This window comes from Phoca vitulina, unplaced genomic scaffold, assembly GCF_004348235.1.
Source record: "Phoca vitulina isolate PV1807 unplaced genomic scaffold, GSC_HSeal_1.0 scaffold1, whole genome shotgun sequence".
NCBI lineage: Eukaryota > Metazoa > Chordata > Mammalia > Carnivora > Phocidae > Phoca > Phoca vitulina.
The window spans coordinates 55,896,663-55,924,252 of record NW_022589704.1 but is presented as its reverse complement, the minus strand read 5'-3'; the positions used below and the strand labels follow the sequence as shown (position 1 = coordinate 55,924,252).

Below are 27,590 nucleotides of genomic sequence, written 5' to 3'. Positions count from 1 at the left end.
AACTGAGGGTTTTAGAGGGGAGGGGGGTGGGGGGATGGGTTAGCCCAGTAATGGGTATTAAGGAGGGCATGTACTGCATGGGTGTTATACAAAAACAATGAATCGTGGATCACTACATCAAAAACTAATGATGTATTGTATGGCGACTAATATAACATAATAAAATAAAATTAAAAAAAAAAAATCCTAGAGGAGAACACAGGCAGCAACCTCTGTGACCTCGGCTGCAGCAACTTCTTGCTAGACACGTCTCCAAAGGCAAGGGAAACAAAAGCAAAAATGAACTACTGGGACTTCATCAAGATAAAAAGCTTTTGCACAGCAAAGAAAACAGTCGATGAAACCAAAACACAACCAACAGAATGGGAGAAGATATTTGCAAATGACATATCAGATAAAGGGCTAGTATCCAAAATCTATAAAGAACTTATCAAACTCAACACCCAAAGGACAAATAATCCAGTCAAGAAATGGGCAGAAAACATGAACAGACATTTCTCCAAAGAAGACATACAAATGGCCAACAGACACATGAAAAAATGCTCAATATCACTTGGAATCAGGGAAATACAAATCAAAACCATGATGAGATATCACCGCACCCAGTCAGAATGGCTAAAATTAACAACTCAGAAAACTACAGATGTTGGCAAGGATGTGGAGAAAGGGGAACCCTCTTACACTTTTGGTGGGAATGCAAGCTGGTGCATCCACTCTGGAAAACAGTATGGAGTTTCCTCAAAAAGCTGAAAATAGAGCTACCCTATGATCCAGCAATTTCACTACTGGGTATTTACCCCAAAGATACAGAGGTAGGGGTCCGAAGGGTATGTGCACCCCGATGTTTATAGCAGCAATGTCCACAATAGCCAAACTATGGAAGGAGCCCAGATGTCCACTGACAGATGAATGGATAAAGAAGATGTAATATATATATAATACACACACACACACACACACACACACACACACAATGGTATACTACTCAGCCATCAAAAAAAAAAAAAAAGAAATCTTGCCATTTGCAATGATGTGGATGGAACTAGAGGGTATTATGCTAAGCGAAATAAATCAATCAGAGAAAGACCATTATCATATGATCTCATTCATATGTGGAATTAAAGAAACAAAACAGAGGATCATAGAGGAAGAGAGGAAAAAATAAGACAAGACAAAATCAGAGAGGGAGACAAACCATAAGAGACTCTTAATCATAGGAACTGAGGGTTGTTAGAGGGGAGTGGAGGGATGGGGTAACTGGGTGATGGACATTAAGGAGGGCATGTGATGTAATGAGCACTGGGTGTTATATAAGACTGATGAATCACTGACCCCTACCTCTGAAAGTAATAATATATGTTAGTTAATTGAATTTAAATTAAAAAATTACAAAAAAATCTAAATAGGTCTAGATAAAATTCATGTGGGTTCATGTGAATGACTAGGTTCAACAGTGAAGACAGAAATATTCAGTCACTTATAAAAAATTTTCCAGAGACAAAATGGAAACCATTGCTGTAATTGGCAAGAGGTGCTGCTACCCAATATTAGTTGTTTCTATTCCATTTGAGTTTCTGGGATACTCTTTAAAAAAAAGGAAGCTGGCAAGTTACCAAATATTTCACACTGAAATTTGAATTGAGCAACAGCTTAAGATGGTTGCTTCAAATTGAATTTAATTTGAAGAATGATATAGTGAAATGTTTTCATTTTATCTGGAAAGGAAAAAATTAAGAATTACCATGAAAAAAGGATGTTGTGCCCCTTAAAGACTGTAAAATTTAAACATGTGCCAAAATAAAGTTTTGTGTAAGATAGTTGGCAAGCTTTTGGATTACTGAAGGTGTACTTCACACCAGCCCAAGAAGTTATTTTTCATATATTTAAATTTGGTATCCTGGCAAGGGCATTTCACTTATACTGAAGAGTTGTGGTAGCTATGGCAACATGACAACTTGAAACATTTCTTAGGTAACATTGTCTATGACTTTAAATGGGTGCAGAAACTCTTTCTTTCTTGCCTTTTTTTTTTTTTTTTTAAAGATTTTATTTATTTATTTGAGAGAGAGAGAGCGAGCACAAGCAGCGGAGAGGGGCAGAGGGAGAAGAAGACTCCCCGCTGAGCATGGAGCCTACACAGGACTCGATCCTAGGACCCTGAGATCATGACCCGAGCTGAAGGCGGATGCTTAACCAACTGAACCACCCAGGGGCCCATACACTCTTTCATAGCACTTGTTACACTTGTCTAAATGGCTTGTTGCCCTAACCATCTTTTCAACTGGATTGTAATTCAGAGCAGACACTGAATTTTGCTCACTATAGTATCTCCATGATGTAGGTGAGGGCCCAGCATTGCAAAATGGGGTCCAATAATTACTTGATGAATGAATGAATGAGTGAAATGAATCTCATTCTCTAAGATAGATTCTAATTTGAAAAGAAGGCAAAGGAAAATATTGGTGGCCATGTCATTGGGCATAATCTTCTAGATGCTGACATTATATCAGAGGTGACTTAGTTCTCCAGCATGGGAACATTTCTCTCAAAGTGACTCCAAGTGCTCAGGAGAGCTTTCAAATTTCTGTTGTCTTAGGCCCATCTCTTTACTGTGTTTTCGACACTCATGTTGTAGACACTCTTGCTTCAGGCTTCTTAATCACCACCACCAACTCTTCGGCTTTGTGTAAGGGTTATAAGGTAAAATATGATAACGCAGATAAAGTTTAAAACCAATGCCAAACTATCATCAAAAGCAAGAGTGTCTACAGCTGATCTACAAAATTTGCCAGTTTCCATCACACATCATACAGTATTAAACAATAGTAGTCACACAATGAGATGTGCTTGCCTATCTGTACACAGTCTCACATCAGGACATGCAAACAATAAGGCATTTTGGATGTTGTTCTGTTATCTGCATGCGTTCTTCTTTCATTATTACTATGGACGTGAATCTCTGCTATGGAACATGAAGCTGGTCTAAGATAAATGCTTGGCAGTATCATTAGGGCTAATGAGGTCTATATTATGCAAGGCCTAGATGTGGACAGATCAGACCACTTGCCATATTAGTCACCTTATAGAAGTTCTATCCAGGGTGATAAAAACACTTTTTTTTTTTAGATGACAAAAGTGGCATAAAAATATTTCAGAGAGTTTGAAAAACAACAAAAAGAAAAAAAAATCAAAATCCCACCCTATTGTAACAAGGCTTTATCGCATTTGAGAAATGTTTCTTTTCATATACATGTTTTTACGTAGTTGTATTCACAATAAAGCACATTTCCAATTCTGCTCTTTTTACTTAACATAGCATCATTCATGTTTTCCATGTTGTTTTATTCACACATATTATTTATAGCTTCAGAAAGTACATATCCTTGTTAGCCAGCTGTGAAAGGGCAATATATACACATGGGATGAGACAATTGTGTGTGGGTTTTTTGTTTTCTTTTGAAAAACTGTAAGTTTACTGCTCTAGTGATTTAGCGTTAAGTTAGCTCATTACATTTATGTGAAAGTAGTTACTTTCGCATAAATATAGTAATATAATAAATAGCTATATAAATAAATATAATAATTCTGGTAAAGGCATCCTCAGCTTTTCCTCTTAGTTAACACGATCATCTGAATTTCTCTCCTCCTCCCCCACCCCAGGGGCTGTAGTTAAGGCATCATTACATTTTATTAGCCCCTTTATGGAAATAAAAATACTAAACCGCTTAAATGACTTTTGTGGTTTTAAAACAAGTGGTAGCCCCACTAAAGCGCTCTCGATTCTTCTTGTGGACTGTGGTACTATGATATGGGCTGCCTTCCATCTCTTTTCTCATTTTCCTTCATAACAGATCCTATACCTCCCTTGCTGGCTTGATGACTGAACCCATTCACTTGGACAAAGTATTTCATTCAAAGGTGACAACATCCAAACAATTATAATTCTTCCCTGAGATTAATTTATGGAAATTGGGGCTGCCAAGCTAAGAAGATGTCAAGTTGGTGCTATAGGCAGCTATTTTTCCTGCCAGCTAGGAGAAGGTATGTCTTCAGGGAGAAAGAATAAAGCTGAACAGAAATGAGAGGTAGAAGGAGAGAGAGCTGACACCCTGGTTCTAGAGGTCTTCATTCAGTTTTGTGAACTACTCTGGTATATTTTCTACCACTACAAGGCAATAAACTTAAACTTGCTTAGCTAGGTTTAATTGTGTCTTTATAACTTGCAGTCAGGAAAGTCCTAACTAATTCAGTTCCTAGAAGAGTAGATAAGACATTTTTCAACCACCTATGAAAAGCACCCACACTAGATATAGTTAAAAGACTCAACTCCCAGTAATAACATAAAGCTATAAAAGTGCCTAATTTGGCAGAATATTTTGGAAATTTAGCATTTTAATTACTGTTGAAAACCAGTTAATATTTGAAGCATCCAGGCCCACTATAATCAATAGTGTAGATGTTTCCCAAAGTGTCGTGTTGTAGTCAATATGCCTGTAGTTCATTTGAGGGTGTGCTAGCCTAAAATACAAGAGGGTGGGATCAGAAAGTGAGAAAATGGTAAAAACTTAGTTCTGGGTCGGTCATCATTTCTTAGGAATTAAACAAAATGGACGAAAGTGGAGTTGAGAGATGTAAGGACAAATGATTGCCACATTTCTGTACCCTTTAAAAAATATCTTTGCAAACCCCATATATTAGATTGCTTGTAGTTGTCTACAATTCCATTATTTTTAAAGAAGTAAAAACTGTTAAGAGATGAACAAAAAAGCTCTGAGGCATAACATGGTTACCTTAGTGTTTTTAATTGTATTAACACTTTATTTGGATTGATTGAATTATCTGTAATTAATTCTGTTGATGGGGGTGGGACTAAGTTGATAAAAAGGTCTGAATTTATTTTATCATTGTCAAGTAAATAGTTTAATTTTGAAGGAAGCTCAGCCTAATTTTTTTTTTAAAGATTTTATTTATTTATTTGAGAGAGAGAGAATGAGAGAGAGAGCACATGAGAGGGGGGAGGGTCAGAGGGAGAAGCAGACTCCCTGCCGAGCAGGGAGCCTGATGCGGGACTCGATCCAGGGACTCCAGGATCATGACCTGAGCCGAAGGCAGTCGCTTAACCAACTGAGCCACCCAGGCGCCCAACTCAGCCTAAATTTTATCTTGCAGGCATTTTTCAAAAAAGAAAATATTTACATTTAAAATATTAACATTCTGGGGGCGCCTGGGTGGCTCAGTCGGTTGGGTGTCTACCTTCGGCTCAGGTCATGATCTCAGGGTCCTGGGGTCGAGTCCCGCATCGGGCTCTCTGCTCTGCGGAGAGCCTGTTTCTCCCTCTCCCCATGCTCTTCTCTCTCTCTCTCTGTCAAATAAATGAAATCTTAAAAAAAAAAAAATTAACATTCTGTCAGAGAAAAATGAAATGCAGATAAAATGCCTTAGTATTTTAATGTTAATAAAGTATATATTCATCATGATAGCTGTGTATTTCCTATTTAATATAGTAATATAAAATCTAGATTAGAGACATGAAAATATTTTCATGATAGAACAGTTTTGCAAGAAAAGTGATTTTGTTAGGGCAATGTTCCTATCATGCATAAATGTTTTATTTTAAATAATTGTGTGATTATCCTTTTAGTAACATATGGATTCACTAGCACTTTTGTTTTATAACCTCATCCTTAAAAATTCCAGTGGCTTGTTTTCTTGTATTTTCCTTAATTGTGATCTTAAACAGATCTTCAGTTTTAAATCTGCCAGTTGTTCTAATATAGATGCATAAATACATTTACTCCAGTTGGTTATTTATTCAAAGACAGCTTGTTTGTGGATACCGTCAGGACATCTGCATTTTATTGGATCTAATTTTTAGTAATAAAGACCTCCCACATTATAGATTCTTTCCAGTCTAAATTAGCCTGTGTGGGAAGCAAAGGAACCATCAGTCAGGGAGAAAAAGTGAATCCATATGGTGCTGATGAGTCTGTTTCCCCAGCTACAATGATGAAAGGGTTGAGTATAGACAGTGCCCCCAGCAGATCCCTGTTTCTTTCTCAAAAGCTTGCTAGAACAGTGTTGGTGTCAGTCCCAACCCAGTACCTTTGAGCCAGCCCAGTTCGTCGATGTGCTATGCATCAAGCCATAGACACCTAACTGAAATTTTGAGGGCACATCCTCCTTTGCCTCTCATCTTGCTCTGTTTCTCTTGCATGTATGCCAAGTCCCTGGATCTTGCCATTCTCCTTCCACTTTGGGGCTCACCTTTGCCCTTTGGACTTGTTGGATTTTGGATTCCCTGGTCCAATCCTAAGGGCTTTGGTTCACGTTCCCACACAATCTCTACAATGTGGAGAAATCTGTAAAAAAATCCTCAAGTGTCAAAAAGTAGTCAAAAATTTTATTCCAGCTTTTAAAAAGTGACACACCAAACTTGGTAACGGAACTTGAATAGGTGACAGATCTTCACTTTTACAAGTTATACTAGTTCACTGTGCAGAGAAACAGACAGGAATTGAAAGCTTTTCTTTCAATTGACTCTCCATATCCTGGAACAGTTCATTTCTCTTGGTCAATATCACTCATGGGATAAGGAGGAGGAAACTGGGCACAGCATATTCTTTACTATCAGTGTTATCTCCCTCAGCACAAACAAGAAAAACCTATTATTTCAATCCCTGTCAACTCTGAATCTCAGCCAGTGAGAAGATACTGTTTCTTAAAACGTTGCTGTATTAGGGGCGCCTGGGTGGCTCAGTCATTGGGCGTCTGCCTTCGGCTCGGGTCGGGATCCCAGGGTCCTGGGATTGCCCGCATCGGGCTCCCCACTCCGCGGGAGGCCTGATTCTCCCTCTCCCACTCCCCCTGCTTGTGTTCCCTCTCTAGCTGTGTCTCTGTCAAATAAATAAAATCTTTAAAAAACAAAACAAACAAACAAACAAAAAAACCAAAACACTGCTGTATTTATGTTCGTGTACTTTTTTGGGTAAATTTGAATTTAGTTTAACAAATTTCCTAGTTGCAAAGGGTGATGTAAATATTGATGATTTATTCTTTTTTTTTTTTTTTAAAGATTTTATTTATTTATTTGACAGAGAGAGACACAGAGAGAGAGGGAACACAAGCAGGGGGAGTGGGAGAGGGAGAAGCAGGCTTCCTGCCGAGCAGGGAGCCCGATGTGGGGCTTGATCCCAGGACCTTGGGATCATGACCCGGGCTGAAGGCAGACGCTCAACGACTGAGTCACCCAGGCGCCCCTGATGATTTATTCTTGAAAAATTTATTATTTAGTGTAGTGGGTAGAATTTTATTCCCCACCACAAAAAGAAAAAAAAAGGTATGTTCAAGTTTCTAATCTCTAGTACCTGTGAATGTGAGCTTATTTAGAAATAGTCTTTGCAGATGAAACCAAGTTAAGATGAGGTCATACTGGATTAGTGTAGACTAATCCAATGACTGGTGTCCTTATAAGAAGAGGGAAATTTGGATACAAATATACTCTGCCATGTGATGATGAAGCCAGAGATTTGAGTTGATGTGTCTATAAACCAAGGAAGGCCAAAGATTGCTGGCAACCTCCAGAAGCTACAAAGAGTCAGGGAAAGATTTTTCTAGAGTATTGAGAGAAAGCATGGCCCTGTGGACACCCTGACTTTGGACGTCCAGCCTCTAAAATTGGGAGAGAATAAATTTCTGTTGTTTTAAGCCATTTAGTTTGTGGTAATCTGTTACAAATTTCTCATCAGTGAAAGGGGGCCTTGGCTTACCACATGATCTCTGAAGTCAGTTTCACCTGTAATATATATATATATATATTTTAAAGATTTTTTTTATTTATTTGACAGAGAGAGACATAGCGAGAGCAGGAACACAAGCAGGGGGAGTGGGAGAGGGAGCAGCGGGCTTCCCGCAGAGCAGGGAGCCCGATGTGGGACTCGATCCCAGGACTCTGGGATCATGACCTGAGCGGGAGGCAGATGCTTAACGACTGAGCCACCCAGGCGCCCTCACCTGTAATATTTTATGCCTCTAAATTTGTAACATATCCTGATGTTTCCTTAATTGTATGCTTGTATATAAACTGTATAAAAAGCCACTTATGGATTTAATGTCTCCTCCTTTTCCTGCCCCTCTCACCCCCCAAAAGGGAGAAGTATGTGAAACTTACCTTGTTCTCCAAGATGAGCTTCTTTTGGGTGTCCAGAATTGAAGGGCAAACTATCTCTCGGCTTAGGAGCTGCTCATGCCTCCTCTCTGGCAAGCACGTTTGAATAAAGGAATAAACACTAATGTCTGTCCATGGACTAATCAATCTAGCAGTATAGTGAAACAGAGAAAATTCAACGTGGATTTGAATCTGGGCTTCATCATCCTCCCTGAGCAGGCAGTTTAAACTCTCTAAGCCTGTTTCCTTATCCAGAAAATGGCGATAACAATACTGACTTTTTGGTTGTTGAGATGACATGAAATAGTGTATACATTTTTAAAAGGAACTGGTATGGTGCGCTTAAAAACATTACTTGCTGGGGCGCCTGGGTGGCTCCCACTGAGGTCCTGATCTCAGGGTTGTGAGATCCAGCTCCGCGCCCAGCGGTGGCCCCGCAGCAGGGAGTCTGCCCTCCCCCCGCTCGGGCTCTGCTCTCAAATAAATAATTCTTGAAAAAAAAAAACTTGCTTAGAAAATTCTCGCTTACAGAAAGGATACTGAAAACCTCCAGGATCCCTCTTTCCGCCCCCCAGGCTGGAGCCTAGAGCGGTCGGGAACCAGGCACCCCGCCCCCCAGCCGCGGGGCTGCAGCGAGGAGATTAGGACTCGGGAACCCCCGCGCCAGGGGAGGAGCGCGGCGGTGGCGCCGGCGGAAGCGCTCTCCCTCCACTGTCAGCTGCGCCGGAAGTTCCTGGCCAGGCCTGGCGGTAACCTTGGGGTCCTGCTGCTTCCACCGGCATCCGGGTGGGCTGTGAGAGTCCGAGCCTCAGCCGGGACCACGCCTGGTAGCAGCAGGAGACGCTGGGGTTTCAGAAGAGGACGCTGAGGGCCGTAAGGAGCAGAAACCGCAGGCGCGGGGCCGCCCAGCAGCCATGTCTCTAGTGGCGGAAGCCTTCGTCTCGCAAATCGCAGGTAGGACGCGTGGCTTCGGGCTGCGGGTGGAGGCGGGGGCGACGCGGGGCAGTCGCGGGGAGCAGCGTGGGGTTTAGGGCTGCAGCTTTGCCTTCTGTGGCATTAGGTGCTGAACCCAGGCCTGGGGATAGAGGCGGGCACGGAGTACCAGCCTCATCTCCCGGATGAGAAAACTGAGGGGGAGACACTTAGCCAAGCTCACACCGCAGGGGCAGTAATAACGTCTTCCTTCTCGAGGGCTTACTTTGTGCAGCTCCGGTTGGGTGCGGAGGGGCTGGGGTGGGTGGAGGAGGCCGTGGGTTGGCATGGGGGGCGTGGCCACAAGGGCCGGTATTTAAAAGGATTTAGTCTGAGAGTGGGGGTAGCCTCGGTCGTGGGATCTGAAGTTTAGGGTGATTGTCACTAATGAGTTGCCCTTGTTACCTGATGCCATTTAAGGGCCACCGAAGTTCTTGCTTCCTCTCCAAGCAACACAATATTACCATTTGCTAGATCTCTAGGATTCACCGAAAAGTCTTTCAATCTACATATACTTTTTAGAAACACCTTTGATTTGATGGACAGTTACCAGAATAAATGGGTACATTTGAAATAAAGTAGTATTTTGGAAATGAAAGTACTGAATGTGTCATAAAATTTGCCAAAATGTTTTTCATTGCATTGCATTTGTGTGAACATACATTTCTTTTTTTCTTTTTCACTTAAATACGTTGTTTTCTGGAAGAGAGAGAAGCTCTCACTAGATTACAAGCTTCATGAAAGTAGGGATCTACTTGTTTTGGCCCCCATTGTATCCAGAACACCTATTAGTTGGTGCTCAATAAAAATTTGTGACCTGAATCATGGGGTGGCTGGGTGATGGACATTGGGGAGGGTATGTGCTATGGTGAGCGCTGTGAATTGTGTAAGACTGATGAATCACAGACCTGTACCCCTGGAACAAATAATACATTATATGTTAAAAAAAAAAAAAAAGAAGAAGAAGTTAGAAAGGGAAGAATGAAGGGGGGGAAATCGGAGGGGGAGACGAACCATGAGAGACGATGGACTCTGAGAAACAAACTGAGGGTTCTAGAGGGGAAGGGGGGGGATGGGTTAGCCTCATGATGGGTATTAAAGAGGGCACGTATTGAATGGAGCACTGGGTGTTATACACAAACAGTCATGGAACACTACATCAAAAAAATAAATAAATAGAAAAAAAAAATTTGTGACCTGAATCAATGAATAATCTTGAGATTTCAAACAATGATTATTTCTATTTTTACTGTTTATGTTAAAAGTTAGATTATTGATTTAATTTCCATTTCTGCTATGTTAAAAAAATCAACCATTTCACATTGTATGCTGATTCTGGTATACTGTACCCATATGTCCCAATGTGTGATTTCTTCTAAAGAAAAAATCATAAATGTCTTTTGATAAACTTTTGATAAGTTTGGACTTTTGTTTCAGTTAGTGAAATTTAAGAATTCCTAGGAATTTCATTTGTGTGCCATCTTGGCTATTTGTAATCTATTACTCTAGAAGGAGGCATTTAAAGATGAATAATTCAATAAATGGTATTGGGACAACTCCAAGTCATAACACCACAAGAATAAATTCCAAATGAATTAAAGATCTAAATGTAAAATAAGGACAAAAACCAAATTGTAATAAAATAATTAGGAGAAAATATAGGAGATAGTTTCAGTAATCTTGGGTAGCAGAGGAGGCCTAAGCAAGATACAGAATCCAAAATCCCTAGGAGAAAAAATTGGCAGATTTGATTGCAGAAAAATTTAAAAAGCTTTATATGATAAAACACATAAGTTTCTATAAAAATTAATGAAAAAGACAACAGGATCAAGAGTAAAGGATAGGAACAGACAGTTCACAAATGGAGAAATGCAAATGGACAATGAACATATGAAAAGATGCTGTCACTAAAAGTAGATAAAGTTTTCCATTTAGTTAGATGTGCAAAAATGAATATGATAATTTCTAGAACTGACAAGGGTACGGGGGAAAATCTACCCTCAAACTGTTGGTGAGTCTGTAAATGTACTTTTTGAGAACTTAATATAGCAATATTGATTAAAATGCCATCCTTTGACCCAGAAACTTCTCAGGGAATTTTTATCTGATAGAAATAGGAGTACCATTATTTAAAACTATATATAGCAATATTCATTATAGCATTAATTTTAATAGCAAGAAACCAGAAATGTCCTAAATATATGTCAAATTATGGTATGCCCACATTATTACAAATAATAGAAATGAAGAGATACACCTGTTAAATATATTGGCTTGAAATTTATGATTATCTTAAGTAAAAATAAGTTATAGGATGATATATATACTGTATGAACCCATTGTTGTTAAATAAACCCTATGTAAACTTGTATATGTTTATATAAGCAAAGAAAAACAGAATATTCAGCTCATTTTAACTAGTAATTTCAGAGTAATAACGGTAGGGAGTTGATGGAGGGTAGTAGAGGAACTACATTTCTGAATTGTTCGAATTGTTATAGTGAGAATATTTTACTTATAATTTAAAATTTTAAAAGATTGTATTTGGGCAAGCAATGAAATAAGGGGTGGCTAAAATAACAATTTATATGAAACATTATGTTTGACTTATAAGTGACTTGTAAGTGTGACTCAGATCAAGCAGCTATGCAGAGTATTTTATTTATGGCAATAATTTGATTTTCTTGGAAGAGGTCAACCTCAAAAGATTAGAGATACATATCTATATACTCCTATTATAAATACAATAACTGTGAATTGGTTTTTGTAGTTGAGTGCTCTCATTTTTAGTGTATTGCTTATTATTTTTCCTTTCAGTGGTGCTCTAATTTTTAGTGTTTGCATATTATTCTTCCTTTCAGTGGGTGTGAGCCAACACACTGATACTTCTTTTAGAAACATTTAAAGGCGGGGCGCCTGGGTGGCTCAGTCAGTGTCTGCCCTCGGCTCAGGTCATGATCCCCGGGTCCTGGGATCTAGTCCCGCATCGGGCTCCCTGCTCAGTGGGAAGCCTGCTTCTCCCTCTCTCACTCCCGCTCCTTGTGTTCCCTCTCTTGCTGTGTCTCTCTCTGTCAAATAAATAAATAAAATATTTAAAGAAAAAACATTTAAAGGCGTCTTACATCTATCTGTGATAATCTTTTTTTTTTTTAAAGCTTTTATTTATTTATTTATTTGAGAGAGAGAGAGAGAGAAACAGCATGAGAGGGGAGAGGGTCAGAGGGAGAAGCAGGCTCCCCGCTGAGCCGGGAGCCCGATGTGGGACTCGATCCCAGGACTCTGGGATCGTGACCTGAGCTGAAGGCAGTCGCTTGACCAACTGAGCCACCCAGGCGCCCTATCTGTGATATTCTTGAGAGCCTTATTCTTAAGGCATCTTTTTGGAAGACTTCTCTGAACTCCTCAACTTAAGTGAACCGTTTCTGTCTCTTTACTACCAGTGTATTCTCCACCAAAATCCTGCAGTTCTTATTCCTTACAACTGTACCTTAGTGTTACTCTCTTTATCTCCACCACTGTTACCTTAGTTCAGGACTTCGTCCTTTCTCACTTGGATTACTGTAGTAGTGTCTGGATTGGTTTCCATGTTTCTAGTCTGCCCTCCTTCCAATACAGTCTCCACACTACAAGCTTCAGTGGGGTTTTGTTTATGTTATTTTATTGTTATTTTCCTAAAATGCAAATGTGATTCCTCTCTTCATTAGTTTGGAACTGTCATATGGCATATAAGACCTGCCATAAGTTAGTCCATCTCTTCAGCCTCATCTCTTGTCACTCTTAAATTCTCACCTTTCTAAACTATTTGTAGAGTTCATCTTTGGCACTTACTGTCCTCCGCCTGAAATGTCCACTTTGCTTGGATAACTCTTGTTTGTCTTTAAGACTGGGCACATTTTAACCTGTAAGTCTCTCTTACATTTTTTCCTGTCAAATGAGAACTGGTTCTTTTTCTCTTATTTTCTGATAATAATTATGATGCATGGCCATTGTAGACCATGAAGTAATCCAAAAGAATCTGAAGAATAAAATAACAATCACTTAAAATCATAACACCCAGATTAAGACTTTAAAGTTTCAGCATCATCATTAAAACCTTGGTGAGCAGAGCTTATCTTGTTCTCTGCCCCTAAATTAAAAAAACAAACACAACAACACATAATATAAAACGTGCATACTTTTTTATAACCTATTTTGTTGTATAACATTGAGATGTGTTTCCCTGTCTAATGGAATTACACATCATCATTTTCAGTGGCTATACAGTATTTCATTGAGTGGAAAAATCATTATTTATCTAGTCTTATTTTGGTAGGTATTTAGTGTGTTATATTAGTTCAACCAGAGAAGCAGAAACTGTAGGATCTTGATCTCTAGCTCTAGCTTTGGCTCTTGCTCTAGCTTTGTATCTATGTCTACACACACATGCATGCACACACATACACAAGGAATCGGCCTGTGCTGTTGTGGGGGTTGGCCAACCAAGGACCATGTCCACAAAGTAGGCAGCCAGGAAGGGGGGATTCAGGAGGAAGAAAAGGCACATGCAGCAGGTGCTGCTTGCAGCGTATGAACTCATAGGCCCTCTGTTAAAAGACTTCCAACAAATTAAATCAGGCACACCCAGGATAATTTCCCTTTAGATGAATGTAAAGTCAACTGATTAGGGACTTCATTTATATCAGCAAAATCCCTTCACAGTAGCACCTAAATTAGTGTTTGGATAACTGGGAGAAGGTGTTTATATGCTACACAATGGCTGTTGCTTCTCTTTTGTCCTCCCAGAGCCTGCTGGAGAATGTCCTTTGTAGCTGACTGTAGTCAGAAATAGTAGAAAGGGAATTCTGGCAACTGTAGTTCCATCAAGCAAGTTGATGTATCCTAAAGCCATCACTGGTATATATTATTTTTCTCTGATGTGAACAGTGCTTTCATAAACATATTTGTGTATCTACTGAGTACTTTCTTTGGATAAATTTCTTAAAGTGGAAGAGGATTTTGAATTGTTCTTGTCATTTAATAATATGGAAAGGAAGGGTAAATTATGATTTTGAATTTGAATTTTGAATTTTCTTAATTTTTAATTTTTGAATTAATAGCTTGGATCTTTAGGTGATATGCTTGATTTAAAACTTTAGAAGAGGGATAAAAATAATCCTGAATATTGAATCATTTTCAAAATTTTTTATAACAGCCTGTGTATTTTAAATTTTCATTTGCTTGTTTTTGTTTTTGTTTTTTTTAATGGCAAGATTTTCCAGTACATTACATGAGGTTTTTATTTTTCTTTTTAATTTTTTACTGTCACTGGGGTATATATCCTAGGGGAGGATGGAGTATCCCCATTTGGGTTGTGTGAGCACATTTGGAGCAGTCACTGTAGCCAAAAGGATGGAGTACTGTGATGGACGAGCCTGACTCCCTTGCTTATCCCTGTGCTAGGAGTGGCTCCAGGCTTTAGGGCTCCCCAGAGCCACCAGATACACATAAAAGGAGAGAGAGGTGCTGAACACTAAACAGTAGAAATCTCCCAGTGTCAATCACTTTTTTTTTTTAAGATTTTATTTTTAAGTAATCTCTACCCCCAACGTGGGGCTTGAACTTCCAACCCCTGAGATCAAGAGTCACATGCTCCAGGGACTGAGCCAGCCCGGTGCCCTATCAATAACTTCGTTCACCTTGCTTTTACACTTCCAATGGACTTTGGAGTAAGTCAGATCTGGCTGCTTACTAAATGTGTGACCTTGGGCAAATTACTTCCCTTTTTAAGCTTTAGGTTTTTTATTTGGAAAATAGTGAAGATAATTATATATTTTTTAAAGGTGATGAGAAAAGGTAATGATGCTTAGCCTTGTGTCTGATACACTGTAAGTGCTCCATGAGTGTTCATTAATTTCGTTTTTAGCTGTTTACCTGTTAGTTTTTCTCTTTTACCAGATTTTGCCTCTAAGGATTGGTGGTCTGTTTTTTAGACATTGCCAAAATGTTTTAGCCTTAAAAACTTAGCTGATAATTATCTAGTTACTGATAATAAGAGTAAGCATCCCTTTTTGAGCCACTGTCCTAGATGATTTAGATACATAATTGCTAATATTAACAATTTGATCCTGTTTGATAGATATTATTCTTGTTTTATAGATGGAAATTGAAGCTCCTTAGGTAATAGAATATAAAGGTTAGGAACCGGGCCATAGGAGTAAGACAGAACTGAGTTCTAAGCTCAGCTCTGCCTCTTGTTCTGTGAATTTTTTTAAAAATTTTTTTACTGTTATGTTAATTACCATACATTACATCATTAGTTTTTAATGTAGTGTTCCATGTTGTTCTGTGATTTTGGGCAGACTTTCCTGGGCCACAGTTTCCTTACAAAATTTGTAAAAGGGCATAAGATGTTTTATAACATATATTAAGCATCCTGTTTTACAGTGGTACATGGTAGATTCTGTTACCACTTTTATTGCCTGAGAGCCTTTGAGGATATTATATTTGTAATGTTATCCTTTTGCTGTTTTGGACAGCATGTTGTCCAAAGTGTCTTTATTTCTAGTAACCCTATATCATCTTTCTGAATGACCTTATTACTTCACCAGTGCCTTGCTATATTTTAAGCATATCAGTTAATTTCATCATACTGTAATTATTAATCTTTTGAAATCAGTACAATATCTGTTCTGTTCTTTATTTAGAAGCTCAGTAAACTATATAAGGGCTAAAAAAAGACTTGCAGTATTTCATTTATCTCATTGTGGGCATGTGGGTGCTTAATTATTTAAATTTATTAATAACTTCATTCTAGCAGTAGCATTAATTTATATTATGATCTGGAAAAGTAGTTTTATGGGTTCCATGGAACCCATATGTAAGCATCTTGAAAGTAAGTATTATCAAAACAGGCATGTTTACAACAGTTTGTTTTTATATCATCAATAAAGTATTTTCTATTTCATCCCTCTTCCACGTAAGTACTAGGAAATGTGGACTTTATTTATTTATTTTTTAGAGAGAGAGAGAGAATTTTATTTATTTAAGAAAGAGAGCATGGGGGTGGGAGAGGGCAGGGCAGAGGGAAAGGGAGAGAGAGAGAGAGAATCTTAAGCAGTCTCAAGCTTAGCACAGAGCCCGGCTTGGGGCTCAGTCTCACAATCCTGAAATCATGACCTGAGCCGAAATCAAGAGTCAGACATTTAACAGATTGAGCCAGTCAGGTGCCCTGGAAATGTGGACTTTAAAAGCAGTTTGGTGCATGGAGCACTGGGTGTTATGCACAAACAATGAATCATGGAACACTGTATCTAAAACTAATGATGTAATGTATGGGGATTAACATAACAATAAAAAAATTAAAAGCAGTGTGGAAGGGTACTAGAAGCTCAAAGAAGTGGAAAACATAGTTTAAAAGTCCTTTGTAAAATCGAAGTGATGCTATTGCTCACAAGGCTTACTGAGAATGCAGAAAGTGATAAAGTTATTATATCTGATAGTCAAAGCTCTTATATCCACATGCCTGACTATCTAATGATGATGATTGTAGCAGATAATTGAAAAAATACAGTGCATTCAATTCTTTTATTTGTGAAGATAAAGATATATTGTTAGTGTTACTTAGTATTCTGAGGATTCTCCAGGATTGAGGAAGGCACTGAGGAATTATTGAGAAGTTATTGAACTGGCCATCACATTTCAGAGACTCTTCTTTCATTCATATTAGTCATGTGAATAGTCTCATACTGTAGTGCTTATCACCTGGCACATGTGAAGGGGATATTGAAGGGGCAGATGGAAAAGCAAAGCGAAGACAAAATAGGTTCTACTTCAGAGTAGAGGCAAAGTACAATTTATTGAGCAATGTGGCTTATTTTATTTTATCATACTTACATTCATGAATAGGTTGGAAACCAAATTCTCAGAGGCAGTGTTTTGTTGCCTTTTAGAAAACTTTGATATGATGTTAAGATCTTGAAGTAAGTTCATAGTTAATCATAATGTGAGTTTTAATTTTCTTGTATGCTTTATTAACATTCCATACTCTGAAATTACATGATTTTTAGTTTTTAATTTAAAAGATTTGGTGATGGGTACCCCATAAAGATTTGCTAGTCTTATTTCTGTGAGGACTTTTGAGTCATTAACGTTAGCTAAAGCCCTCCATATTTGAGTGAAAATTGAAAGAAAATATCATCAAACTTTTTAACAGTTTTCAGACATTTTTGAAATTTCTTGATAAGCAGTTATCAGATGGACCGAAGATACCAAATGGAGATGAGATATTAAATTCAGGCTTCTCATTTTTTGTTCAAAGACAAATTATAATATTCAACAAATCTGTAACAAAGTTACAGACATTTATGTGTAGAAGTATTTGCCTTGCCAGTAAGAGAAATGCATGTTTTAATTTTTTATTGCTTTGTAAATGATCCTCTATTCTTGAACACTTTTCTTATTTTTGTATGCTCTATAAATGAATCATGGTTTTGAACTTTTCTACATCAGTAATAAAAATGAATTTTGATTGGTTTGTGATAAAGAGGGTTCTTTTCATAAAAACAATCATTTTGTCATGGCAATTCCCATTAACTGTAACTGCGTTAGCAAAATAGAAACCGTAAAAAGCGTTTCATTGTGCTTATACACTTAGCTATGTTTTTGTGCTGATTATATATTTTTATCTTTATGAACTTTTATGCCAAAGAGGTTTCTTCATGACTTAATCTGCATTTGGATTCTCAAAAAAGTTTGTTGGGTATATTTATCCCAGGGGATGTAGTATCCTTAGATATTGTCATGGAATTGCCCCCATGTCATATTCCATTACCTGGACAAACTAGAGCACTGACTAGAACTTCATACAAATAAATTGTATCATTTATTAGACGGGAAGAGGGCCATAATTACTCCAGCATTTATTTCTGTAAGCTAATATTGGCAGCTGATGCTTTAATGATCTGGCCTTTTGTTAACCTCCTTTTCTTTTGATTATTAGCCTTTACATTATAGGGGAATGTTTTGGCATCATGAAGGATAAGCTTCTGATTTTTTTATTGTATAAATTAAAAAAGATTGTACGTTAATAAGAATGTAAAAGTAAAAGCTACTTTCTTTTTTTATTAGACATTGTTATAATTGTAATTTTTATTATCCATCAGTTTAACATCCTAGTTTGGCTAGTGGATGAGAACTGGTTATGTAATGTTAACTATATTTGTGGTAATTTATATATTTTTTTTAGTTGAGATTGTGAATTCTTTTTTTTTTGAGATTATGAATTATACTTTTTAAAAAAATATATTTATTTACTTGAGAGAGAGAGAGAAAGCAAGCACAAGCAGGTGGGGGGAAGGGTAGAGGGAAAGGAAGAAGTAGACTCCCCACTGAGCAGGGAGCCTGACCTGGGGCTCGATCCCAGGACCCTGAGATCTTGATCTGAGCCGAAGGCAGATGCTTAACTGACTGAGCCACCAAGGCACCCCAAGATTGTGAATTATTCTTGATGTATTTTCTTCTTAAACAGATTTCTCCTTCTTGCCATATATACTTGTACTGATTTTCCCATACTGTCATTTTGTGGCTGTTTGGAGAAGGTAAAATAATTTTAATATTAAATATTTTGAAAGAATATTAAATATTCTTCATTTTTAGAAATGATAGAGTGCAGTTTAAAGACACATATAAAGTATGTTTCATTATTTAATGTTTTGGATTATCTTTGTATCATAGGTAAATGGCTTTACCTGTCTGCTTCTTACAAAAAGATTATAGTAAGCTTTGAGTTTACTAGCATAATTACATCAATTTTCTCTTGGATTATTTTTTTTCTCATTTCTTGAATAATGTAGCAGAGTTTCTGATGGAGGTAAGCCATTGTAGTCACTGGGTTCCAAATTCTGGGGACTGGAGGTCAGGGAGCCAAGATGTGGCCAGGAAGTTGGAGAGTGAGATATCACGAAGGTAAATTTCAAGTAATGGGTTAATAAAATGGCACTGACTAGAGGGAGGGTGGAAATGCAAAATCTATGCCTGAAGCAGTGAATGGAATTTATAAATGTAACATGGTCAGGAGTCAGCTTGGTAACTGATTTAATTCTGAGGCTTCATTCAGATGGATTAATATATAATTCTGTCTTTAATGATAGATCTGTAACTAATAGTAACTATCAAAACTGTAACTGTTCAGTTACTATTGTAGTATACAAATCACAGCACAATTTAGGGATGTAAAGCAGCCATTTTATTATATTCATGGATCCTGGGGGTCAGTTCAGACAGATCACAGGAGAGATGGCTTGTTTCTACCTCACAATGTCTGGATCCTCACCTGGAAAGACTCAAAGGCTAGGGATCCAACAATAGTGGGCTGGAAACATCTGGAAGCATCTTCACTCACATGCCTAAGAATTGCTGACAAGGAACTCAGCTGTGGTGGTTTTCTGGAATATTTATACATGGCCTCTTCATGTGGCCTGGGCTTCCTTGGAGCCTGGGAGCCTCAGAGTAGTCAGACATTTTACTCAATGCTCCAAAGGCATTTGTTCAAATTACCAAAGGAGAAGATGCATCACCTTTTATGACCTTGCCTTGGAAGTCTTGAAGCATCACTTCTGCTATATTCTGTCTGTCACAGCAGAGTTACAAGTCTGCCCAGATTCAAGGGGAGGGGATTTAACTTCACCTCTTTTTTTTTTTTTTTTAAAGATTTTATTTATTTATTTTAGAGAGAGAGAGAGTGAGAGAGGGAACACAAGCAGGGGGAGAGGAGAGGGAGAAGCAGGCTTCCCGCCCAACAGGGAGCCCAATGTGGGGCTCGATCCCAGGACCCTCGGATCATGACCTGAGCCGAAGGCAGACGCTAACGACTGAGCCACCCAGGCGCCCCAACTTCACCTCTTGATGGGCGGATGGGGTAGGTGGGATGTTGGTGAGGTTCTAGAAGAGTTTGTAGCACAGGTTATACTGTTGTGGCCATTTTTAAGAATGTAATATGCCACAGTGGACAATGTGGTAATATACTGGTGCAGAGGGGTCAGCTGAGTCTGTTTTAATTAGATCTGGGAACGGACTAGTCCCATTCATATAGGTTCTAAAACAAGATGGGGTGGATGAGAGGTGGGTGTAGGTAGAATGGTGTGTAAAGTGGTAGGGTGTTATTGCACATTACAGTCAGTTATCTGTGGAGCTCTCTAAAACAAGCCATGCTTGTATTACATGGCATATCTCAAACCTCATGCACGCACTTACACACATGTTCCCTTTTTTCTCACCAAAGGCTCGTTATATGTGAAGGTTGAGGGCAGCTCTAGGGCAGTTTTTAGGTATATTTTTAAAACACTTCATAGATGATTGGACTGTGCACCTCTTGTTAGGAACCATTAAACAATTTGGAGAGAAAGTGAGTTTATGAGTTTCCACTGTTGAATTTAGTACATATTATTGAGATGTAATCATTCCTTAATTTGCTTTCATGGTTTTATTTCCAGAGTTATAGCAACTTTTTGCTGTCAGGTATCTTTCAGGCTTTAGATAGCAAAAGACCTGCTTGATTCCTACAGAATATATTTATTTGTTAGATTGAGTACCTAATTTGCACCAGGTCCTCGGCTAGGTGCTGAGTTACCTAGAATAGTAAAACAATTCTTGCCTTTGATGAACTTAACATTCTTATGTAGGACACATCCATTGAAATGGATAACTTCAATATAAAGTGGTGTATTGCTTAATAGAAATGGTAATTTAGGAAGTCTTTACTGAGCATGTTTTGTCCCTTCTCAAACTGAATTGGGGTGTTAGATTAGTAAACATCTCAGCTCCTCTCCCTGCCCCTCACCTTCTGTTTGGCACACTTATGATTATATTTTGGACCCAGTTCAGATTTTCTCTCTTCTTGTGAATTCTTTCTTGTCTTCCTCAGGCAGAATATGTACTTTTGGTTTGACACTTTTGTTAGTATTAATTATTGATATATTCTGTAAGCTAGAGATTGTAATAAGGCACTTACATGATTTAGGTAATATTTCCCCTTTTTACAGATGAATATTACAGGTAATATTTCCCCTTTTTACATAATTGAGGCAAGAATAGGTTAAGCAACTTGGTCAAGATCACTCAGACAATAAGCTGTAGAGTTGGGAGGGGAACTCAAATATGTCTGACTTTAAGACCTATGTTTTTCTCTATACCACCTGTATTTTAAACTTTTTTAAAAAAGATTTATTTATTTTAGAAGGGGGTAGAGAGAGAGAACACATCTGTGCACACGAAGGGGGGGGAAGGGGAGGGGCAAAGTGGGAGGGAGAGGGACAAGCTGATTCTGAGCTGAGCGTGGAGCCCATCACAGGGCTTGATCTCAGGACCCTGAGATCATGACCTGAGCTGAAACCAAGGGTCGGATGCTTAACTGACTGAGCCACTCAGGTGCCCCTCATTCATTGTATTCTAAGTGGTTATATGTATCTCAGTCACCTGTTCTCCCCCCAAACCCCTCTCATGCTCTCTTACCCACTCAACAAAGTTAGATCCTAGAGAGCAATGATAGTTTTATATTCATACTTGTCTTTTTATCATATTTTGGTAGTTTGGTAGTTTATAAAAACCTATGTTTAGTTAAATGCCTTTAGTATGTATTTTCCCTATGTCTCTGAGGATTTTCTACCTTTTCGCTCTTACTCATGAAGGATTCTGTGACGGTTGGGCTATGTTATCTTGTTTCTTGTTTTTTTGTTTGTTTTGTTTTTGTTTTTGTTCTTGGGGAATCTTGCAGTTTTGCCAAGATTTTAGGAGGTATAACGACGCATTAAATCCATTGTAGGATCATTTGTTTCATGGCTAGCTGGGAGGAGTGAGGAAGGCAGAATGGAAAGGGGGTGGAAAGGAATGGTCACCTAGCTTGATGTGAGAGACTGAGTATATGTAGAGTACTGAGAGTAGTGAGCACATAGTAGATATTTAAAAACATAGGTCCTGTTACTACAGTGATTGTGTTTGATTTAAAGTAGTGGGAGAGGACACTGGGGAGGGTGTGTGTTCTGGTAAGCGCTGTGAATTGTGCAAGACTGTTGAATCTCAGATCTGTACCTCTGAAACAAATAATGCAATAGATGTTAAGAAAGAAAAAAAGAAGAAGAAGAATGTAGCAGGAGGGGAAGAATGAAGGGGGGGAAATCGGAGGGGGAGAAGAACCATGAGAGACGATGGACTCTGAAAAACAAACTGAGGGTTCTAGAGGGGAGGGGGTTGGGAGGATGGGTTAGCCTGGTGATGGGTATTGAGGAGGGCACGTTCTGCATGGGGCACTGGGTGTTATGCACAAACAATGAATCATGGAACACTATATCTAAAACTAATGATGTAATGTATGGGGATTAACATAACAATAAAAAAATTAAAAAAAAAATAAATAAAGTAGTGGGAGAATTGCTCCTTAGTTTGAGAGACATCTATTTTCCATTTTCTAGGATTAGATTTGGAGAACTATTACACCTTAAATATTAACATTGTTAACTTTTTTTTTTTTTTTTTAAAGATTTTATTTATTTATTTGACAGAGACCTAGATAGCGAGAGCAGGAACACAAGCAGCGGGAGTGGGAGAGGGAGAGCAGGCTTCCCACTGAGGAGGGAGCCCGATGTGGGACTCGATCCCAGGACCCCGGGATCATGACCTGAGCCGAAGGCAGATGCTTAACGACTGAGCCACCCAGGCGCCCAACATTGTTAACATTTTTGAGGTCTGATATTTGTGTGGGGCTGTTTGTCTTCTCTGGGTTTTTTTGGCCAGAAATTGCACTTTTCATCATAATCAGCTGTTTTTGTATAGTTCTGCTGTTGATCTAATATTCATCTCCATTTCTGAGAGAAGTTCAGACGTGGTGTCAGTGTTTATTCTTCATGAATTTTACCATTTTTTAAAAGAGAATTCAATTTTGAGTCCTGGCTACCAGGTTCATATCCATAATCACATGTAGTTGGCCTGCTTTTAATTGGAAATTAATGAAAAATGGCTGATTATTTTTATAATGTGACAAAGTCTAAACATGACCATTTGGGAAGATGATGTGTACTTACTAAGAAAGAATGGAAGGTTTTAAATTCAACTTGTATCCACTTTAGCCTCAATTATTGGCTTGTTGATGCTGTGAATTAGTTTTCTTGACCCTTGTTAACATCCAGAAGTTTGTTAGTTTTATGAAATTGATCCTTTTTGAAATTGATCTCCAGTTTCACATAGATAGGTTTAGATGGCTCATGTTCAAGCCTCATAATGACTAACTTAATTTTACTTTCCTTATTTATTACATCTAATGGAAAAACTACCACTTTGGCTCCAAAATAAGTGAGGTCTCCATTTATTAATCTTAAAGGCTTACTCTGGAACACTATATAAAATTGCAACATGTCACTAAGGCATGTTTTAAAACATGGCTTTAAGCCATATGTGCAAATATTTAAGTAGAATAAGATGGACAAAAATCTTGAATAAATTAAACCACACAGGTCCTCACTACCACATTCCCTGAGGCAAATGAATGAAAGAGGTGAAAAGAACTTAATCTTCTATCAGGTGTATTCTGTGTCCCAGGGACAGTCTTTTTTTGTGGTATTTACAGACCATCTGCATCAGATTTACTGGGAGTTCTTGTGCCATGTTTGGATTCTTGGTCCTCATCTCTACAGTATCAGAATCTCAGAGGTTAGGGTTTGGTGGAAATACATAATTTTACAAAGTTCCACAGATGATTCTTACTAAGGGTTGAGAACTACTGTTGTAGGATGATTATAATTGCTTTAATTTAATAATTAATTATTACCCAAGAATGTTTATTTGTGGGCTGTGTAAGAGGTTAGCTGAAACCGCTGTATGTTCACTGACTGGAGCCAGGCTACCTGGGTTCAGACCCTGGCCCTTGTTACTTACTAATACTGTGACTTTGAGCAAATTACTTATGCTTGTGCCTCAGTTTTCTTACTGTAAAATAGGGATAATAATAATAGTGTCTACCTCATAAAGTTGTGAGATAGTTAACATGTGAAGCACTTAAGTGCACAATAAACACAGTAAGAATGTTTAAATTTTCATTTACCTCAACTTTATTGAGGTATAGTTTACATATGCTTTTAAAGTATACAATTCAGCGATTTTTTAGGATATTTACAGAGTTGTGATTATTACCACAAATTGTAGAACATTTCCATCATTCCAAAAGAAATCCCTTGCCCATTTACAGTCACTTCTATTCCCAGCCTGAAACAACAGTTAATCTACTTCCTATCTCTGTAGATTTGCCTGTTCTGACATTCCATATAAATGGAATAATGCAGTTTGTTTTCTTTAGTAACTGGCTTCTTTCACTGGGCGTAATGCTTTTGAAGTTTATCCCTGTTATAGCATGTATCAATACTTGGTTCCTTTTATTGCCACACGCTATTCTATTGTATGGATATACCACATTTTGTTCATCCATTCATCAGAAGTTGGTCATTTGGGTTGTTTCCACTTTTTGACTATTGTTAAAAATGCTGGTGTGAACATTCATGTACAAGTCTTCCCGTGGATATGTTTTTTTTGTTTCTCCTGGGTGAATACCTAGGAGTAGAATTGCTGAGTCATATGGTAATTCTGTGTTTAGCATTTTGAGAAACTGCCAACCTTTTTATATTCCTACCAGCAGTGTGTGAGTTCCAAATTCTCTACATCTTTTAAACATTTTTTAATTTCTGTCTTGTTGATGATAGCCGTTCTGTGGGTGTGAAGTAGTATCTCATTATTGTGGTTTTGACTTCCATTTCTCTAATGACTAATAATATTGAATATGTTTTCATGTGCTTGTTGGTTATTCATATATCTCCTTTGGATAAAAGTCTGTTCAAATCCTGTGCCCGTTAAAAATTGTGTTAGGTGTCTTCAATTATTGAGTTGTAATAGCTTTTTATGTATTCTGGATATAAGATTTATGAGTCTTGGGGAATCTTAGCTGTCATCACCATTATCATTATCTACCTAGATAGAAGTTTAGGTAGTGTTTGACGGAAGGAGATAGATTCTCTTTATTTTCTAGTTTCATTGGGGCCTAATGTTGTGAAGGGGAAGCTCTGCCCTCTACTACTATTCTTGAATTTTCAATTTGTTTGTTTTCTGTCCTCCGCTTTCTGAATGACAGGTTATTAGAACTCATTTGCCTTGCTTAGTAATTCTACTCTATCATTCATTCATGTGCCCTCACTTTGGGTCATTTTAATTGCCCCTATAAAAGGGATCCCAGAGTGTTCCTTAGCTCCTTACACCATGTGAGAACAGAAGGCAGAGACTCAGAAGAGGACCTTCACCAGAACCTGACCATGCTGGCATCCTGATCTTGGACTTCCAGCCTCCAGAACTGTGAGAAAGAAGTTTCTGTTGTTTATAAGCCACCCAGTTGTGGTATTTTGTTATTGCAGCCCAAATGGACTAAGACAGTAGCCTTACCACTATGTTACAGAAAGCTTACCTGCCAGTGTTTTTAGGTTTATGGAAGTGGCACCATGACACTACTTCCAACATGAGCCATTTTCTGACATGAACATTGATCTCTGACTATTGAGGTGATGGGAGAATGGTTTTAAACTCTTTTTGTGGTAAGAGTCACTTCCTACTTGTACATTCTGTGTATTATCTTTAAACATCCCCTATGAAACAGCTCAGGGGACGTTGCTATTTAATACTTCCTTGGTTAGTATTTTCTTGGATACAGGGTTATCTTTGAATTGTCCTATACTATAGTCTGCAGGTTGAATTGCTTTAAATCTAACACATAGTTCTTAAAATTCTAGTTTTGATAAAGTTCCATGTCATCAAACTGAAAGTCTAGACATCTTAGAAATCTATTTTAAATGAAAGCTTTACGTCATAACTGCCTAAAACTTGATAGTTGTCTGTGTTGCTATCATGGAGATCATCAGCATAGTAATTATGTCAAACTAGTAAACTTATTTCCTTCTTTTCTCTTTGTGTCTTGCAGTAACTTGTCCATGTTTGTGAGCTGCCAAATGCTTTTCGAATATTTTGTTATCTCAGTAGTATTTGCATTTATACCTTTGACAGAAAGCCACCCAAATTTGGAGATAGGTTATACGTGTTTCTTACTCCTTTTATATAACACTGTCTAAATAGTCTTAGGAAGCTGAAGAGATGACATCTATGAGCTTTTGGAATCTAGTTGCCTAAGGATAAACTGGGTTTGACTTCATTAGTGCACAAATGATAGGGTTGTGTAGAGTTATTATAGCATTAATCAATTTGATGGATTGGAAATATGACAGTACTGAAGCAGCATGTAATATTAGTGCCTATTATTCTACAAATTATGTCTTCATCTACATTCATATGCCAGAAGAGTCATGTTGTGCATTAAGAATGCAGAACTTAAAAAACAACAACAGAGGGCACTTCTTTCCATGGCCCTTCCCTTGTCCTCTTAGATTAGATCATCAAGAAATAGACTTTGGAATTAAACTTGTTTATTAGGTCATAGCACTTTCATACTGTGGAATACTCTGTATTGAATGGCATAGATAGATTATCTGCCCCTAGAATGACCCAACTTGATACTTGACAGAATATTGCAGGTAAAATGTAGCATGTGTAAGAGACGTAGGCATATATATATATGTGAATTTATGGGCCAGTAGTTATTTCTCTATAAGTTATAATTGACTAGTAGTAGATTTTTTGTTGTTGTTATATTGTTTTGGTTGATAAAGCTTAAAAATAGTGGGTACCTTAAAGATAATCAAATGAGAAGCAAATATGTATTTTTGGGGGCTGTGGATATTGTTTTACCCTGTGTGCATTTCTAACACTAATTTATTAATTTATGCTTTTGTTTATTTTATCTTACAGCTTTCAAAAGTCCAAGAGTATCCTCTCTCTTTTTTAAATTTTTATTTATTTATTTTATTTTTAAAAAAGATTTATCCATTTATTTGAGAGAGAGAGAGAGATAGCATACACGCACCAGTAGGGGGAAGGACATGGGGAGAGAACCTTCAAGCAGACTCCCTGTTGAGCACAGAGCCCCACATGTATCACGACCCATGAGAAGATCATGATCTGAGCTGAAACCAAGGGTCGGTCGCTTAACCAACTGAGCCACTCAGGCGCCCCCCCCCCTTTTTTTTTTTAAAGGTTTTTATTTATTTGAGAGAGAGAGAGAGAGCATGGGGGGGGAGGGTCAGAGGGAAAAGCAGACTCCCTGCTGAGCAGGGACCCTGGTGTGGAACTTCAGGATCATGACCTGAGCCGAAGGCAGTCGCTTGACAAACTGAGCCACCCAGGCGCTTCCCCCCCCTTTTTTTTAAAATTTTGTTCTTCTCCAACATAAATTCTTAACAGGAGTGGAGAAAATGTCTTTGAAAAATTTAAAAACACTCATTTGGATTAAAAAACTCCCATTCCACTGAAGACTGAAACTTTAGGAGGCGTGTCCTTTGCT

The 27,590-nt window shown here is 38.1% G+C and overlaps 1 protein-coding gene and 1 long non-coding RNA gene across 4 annotated transcripts in view; one reads left to right on the top strand and one right to left on the bottom strand.

Annotated features, from left to right (window-relative positions):
- Nucleotides 1-8,794, bottom strand: part of LOC116634389 — an 86,271-nt gene extending 77,477 nt beyond the window's left edge. Inside the window, exons 1-2 of the long non-coding RNA XR_004299962.1 lie at nt 8,705-8,794; nt 8,168-8,253 (exon numbers count right to left, since the gene is read on the bottom strand). This is a non-coding gene — a long non-coding RNA (uncharacterized LOC116634389). The remainder of the gene's footprint in view (nt 1-8,167; nt 8,254-8,704) is intronic.
- A 78-nt stretch (nt 8,795-8,872) lies between these two features.
- The window catches only part of MTX2 (metaxin 2), a 61,837-nt gene continuing 43,119 nt past the window's right edge, over nt 8,873-27,590 (top strand). Inside the window, exon 1 of one of the 3 annotated variants that reach the window (XM_032407600.1) lies at nt 8,873-9,118. In XM_032407600.1, the coding sequence (XP_032263491.1) occupies nt 9,079-9,118 (40 nt within the window). In that variant the 5' untranslated portion in view covers nt 8,873-9,078. The remainder of the gene's footprint in view (nt 9,119-27,590) is intronic. The other 2 variants (XM_032407589.1, XM_032407579.1) reach the window with 2 other exon arrangements.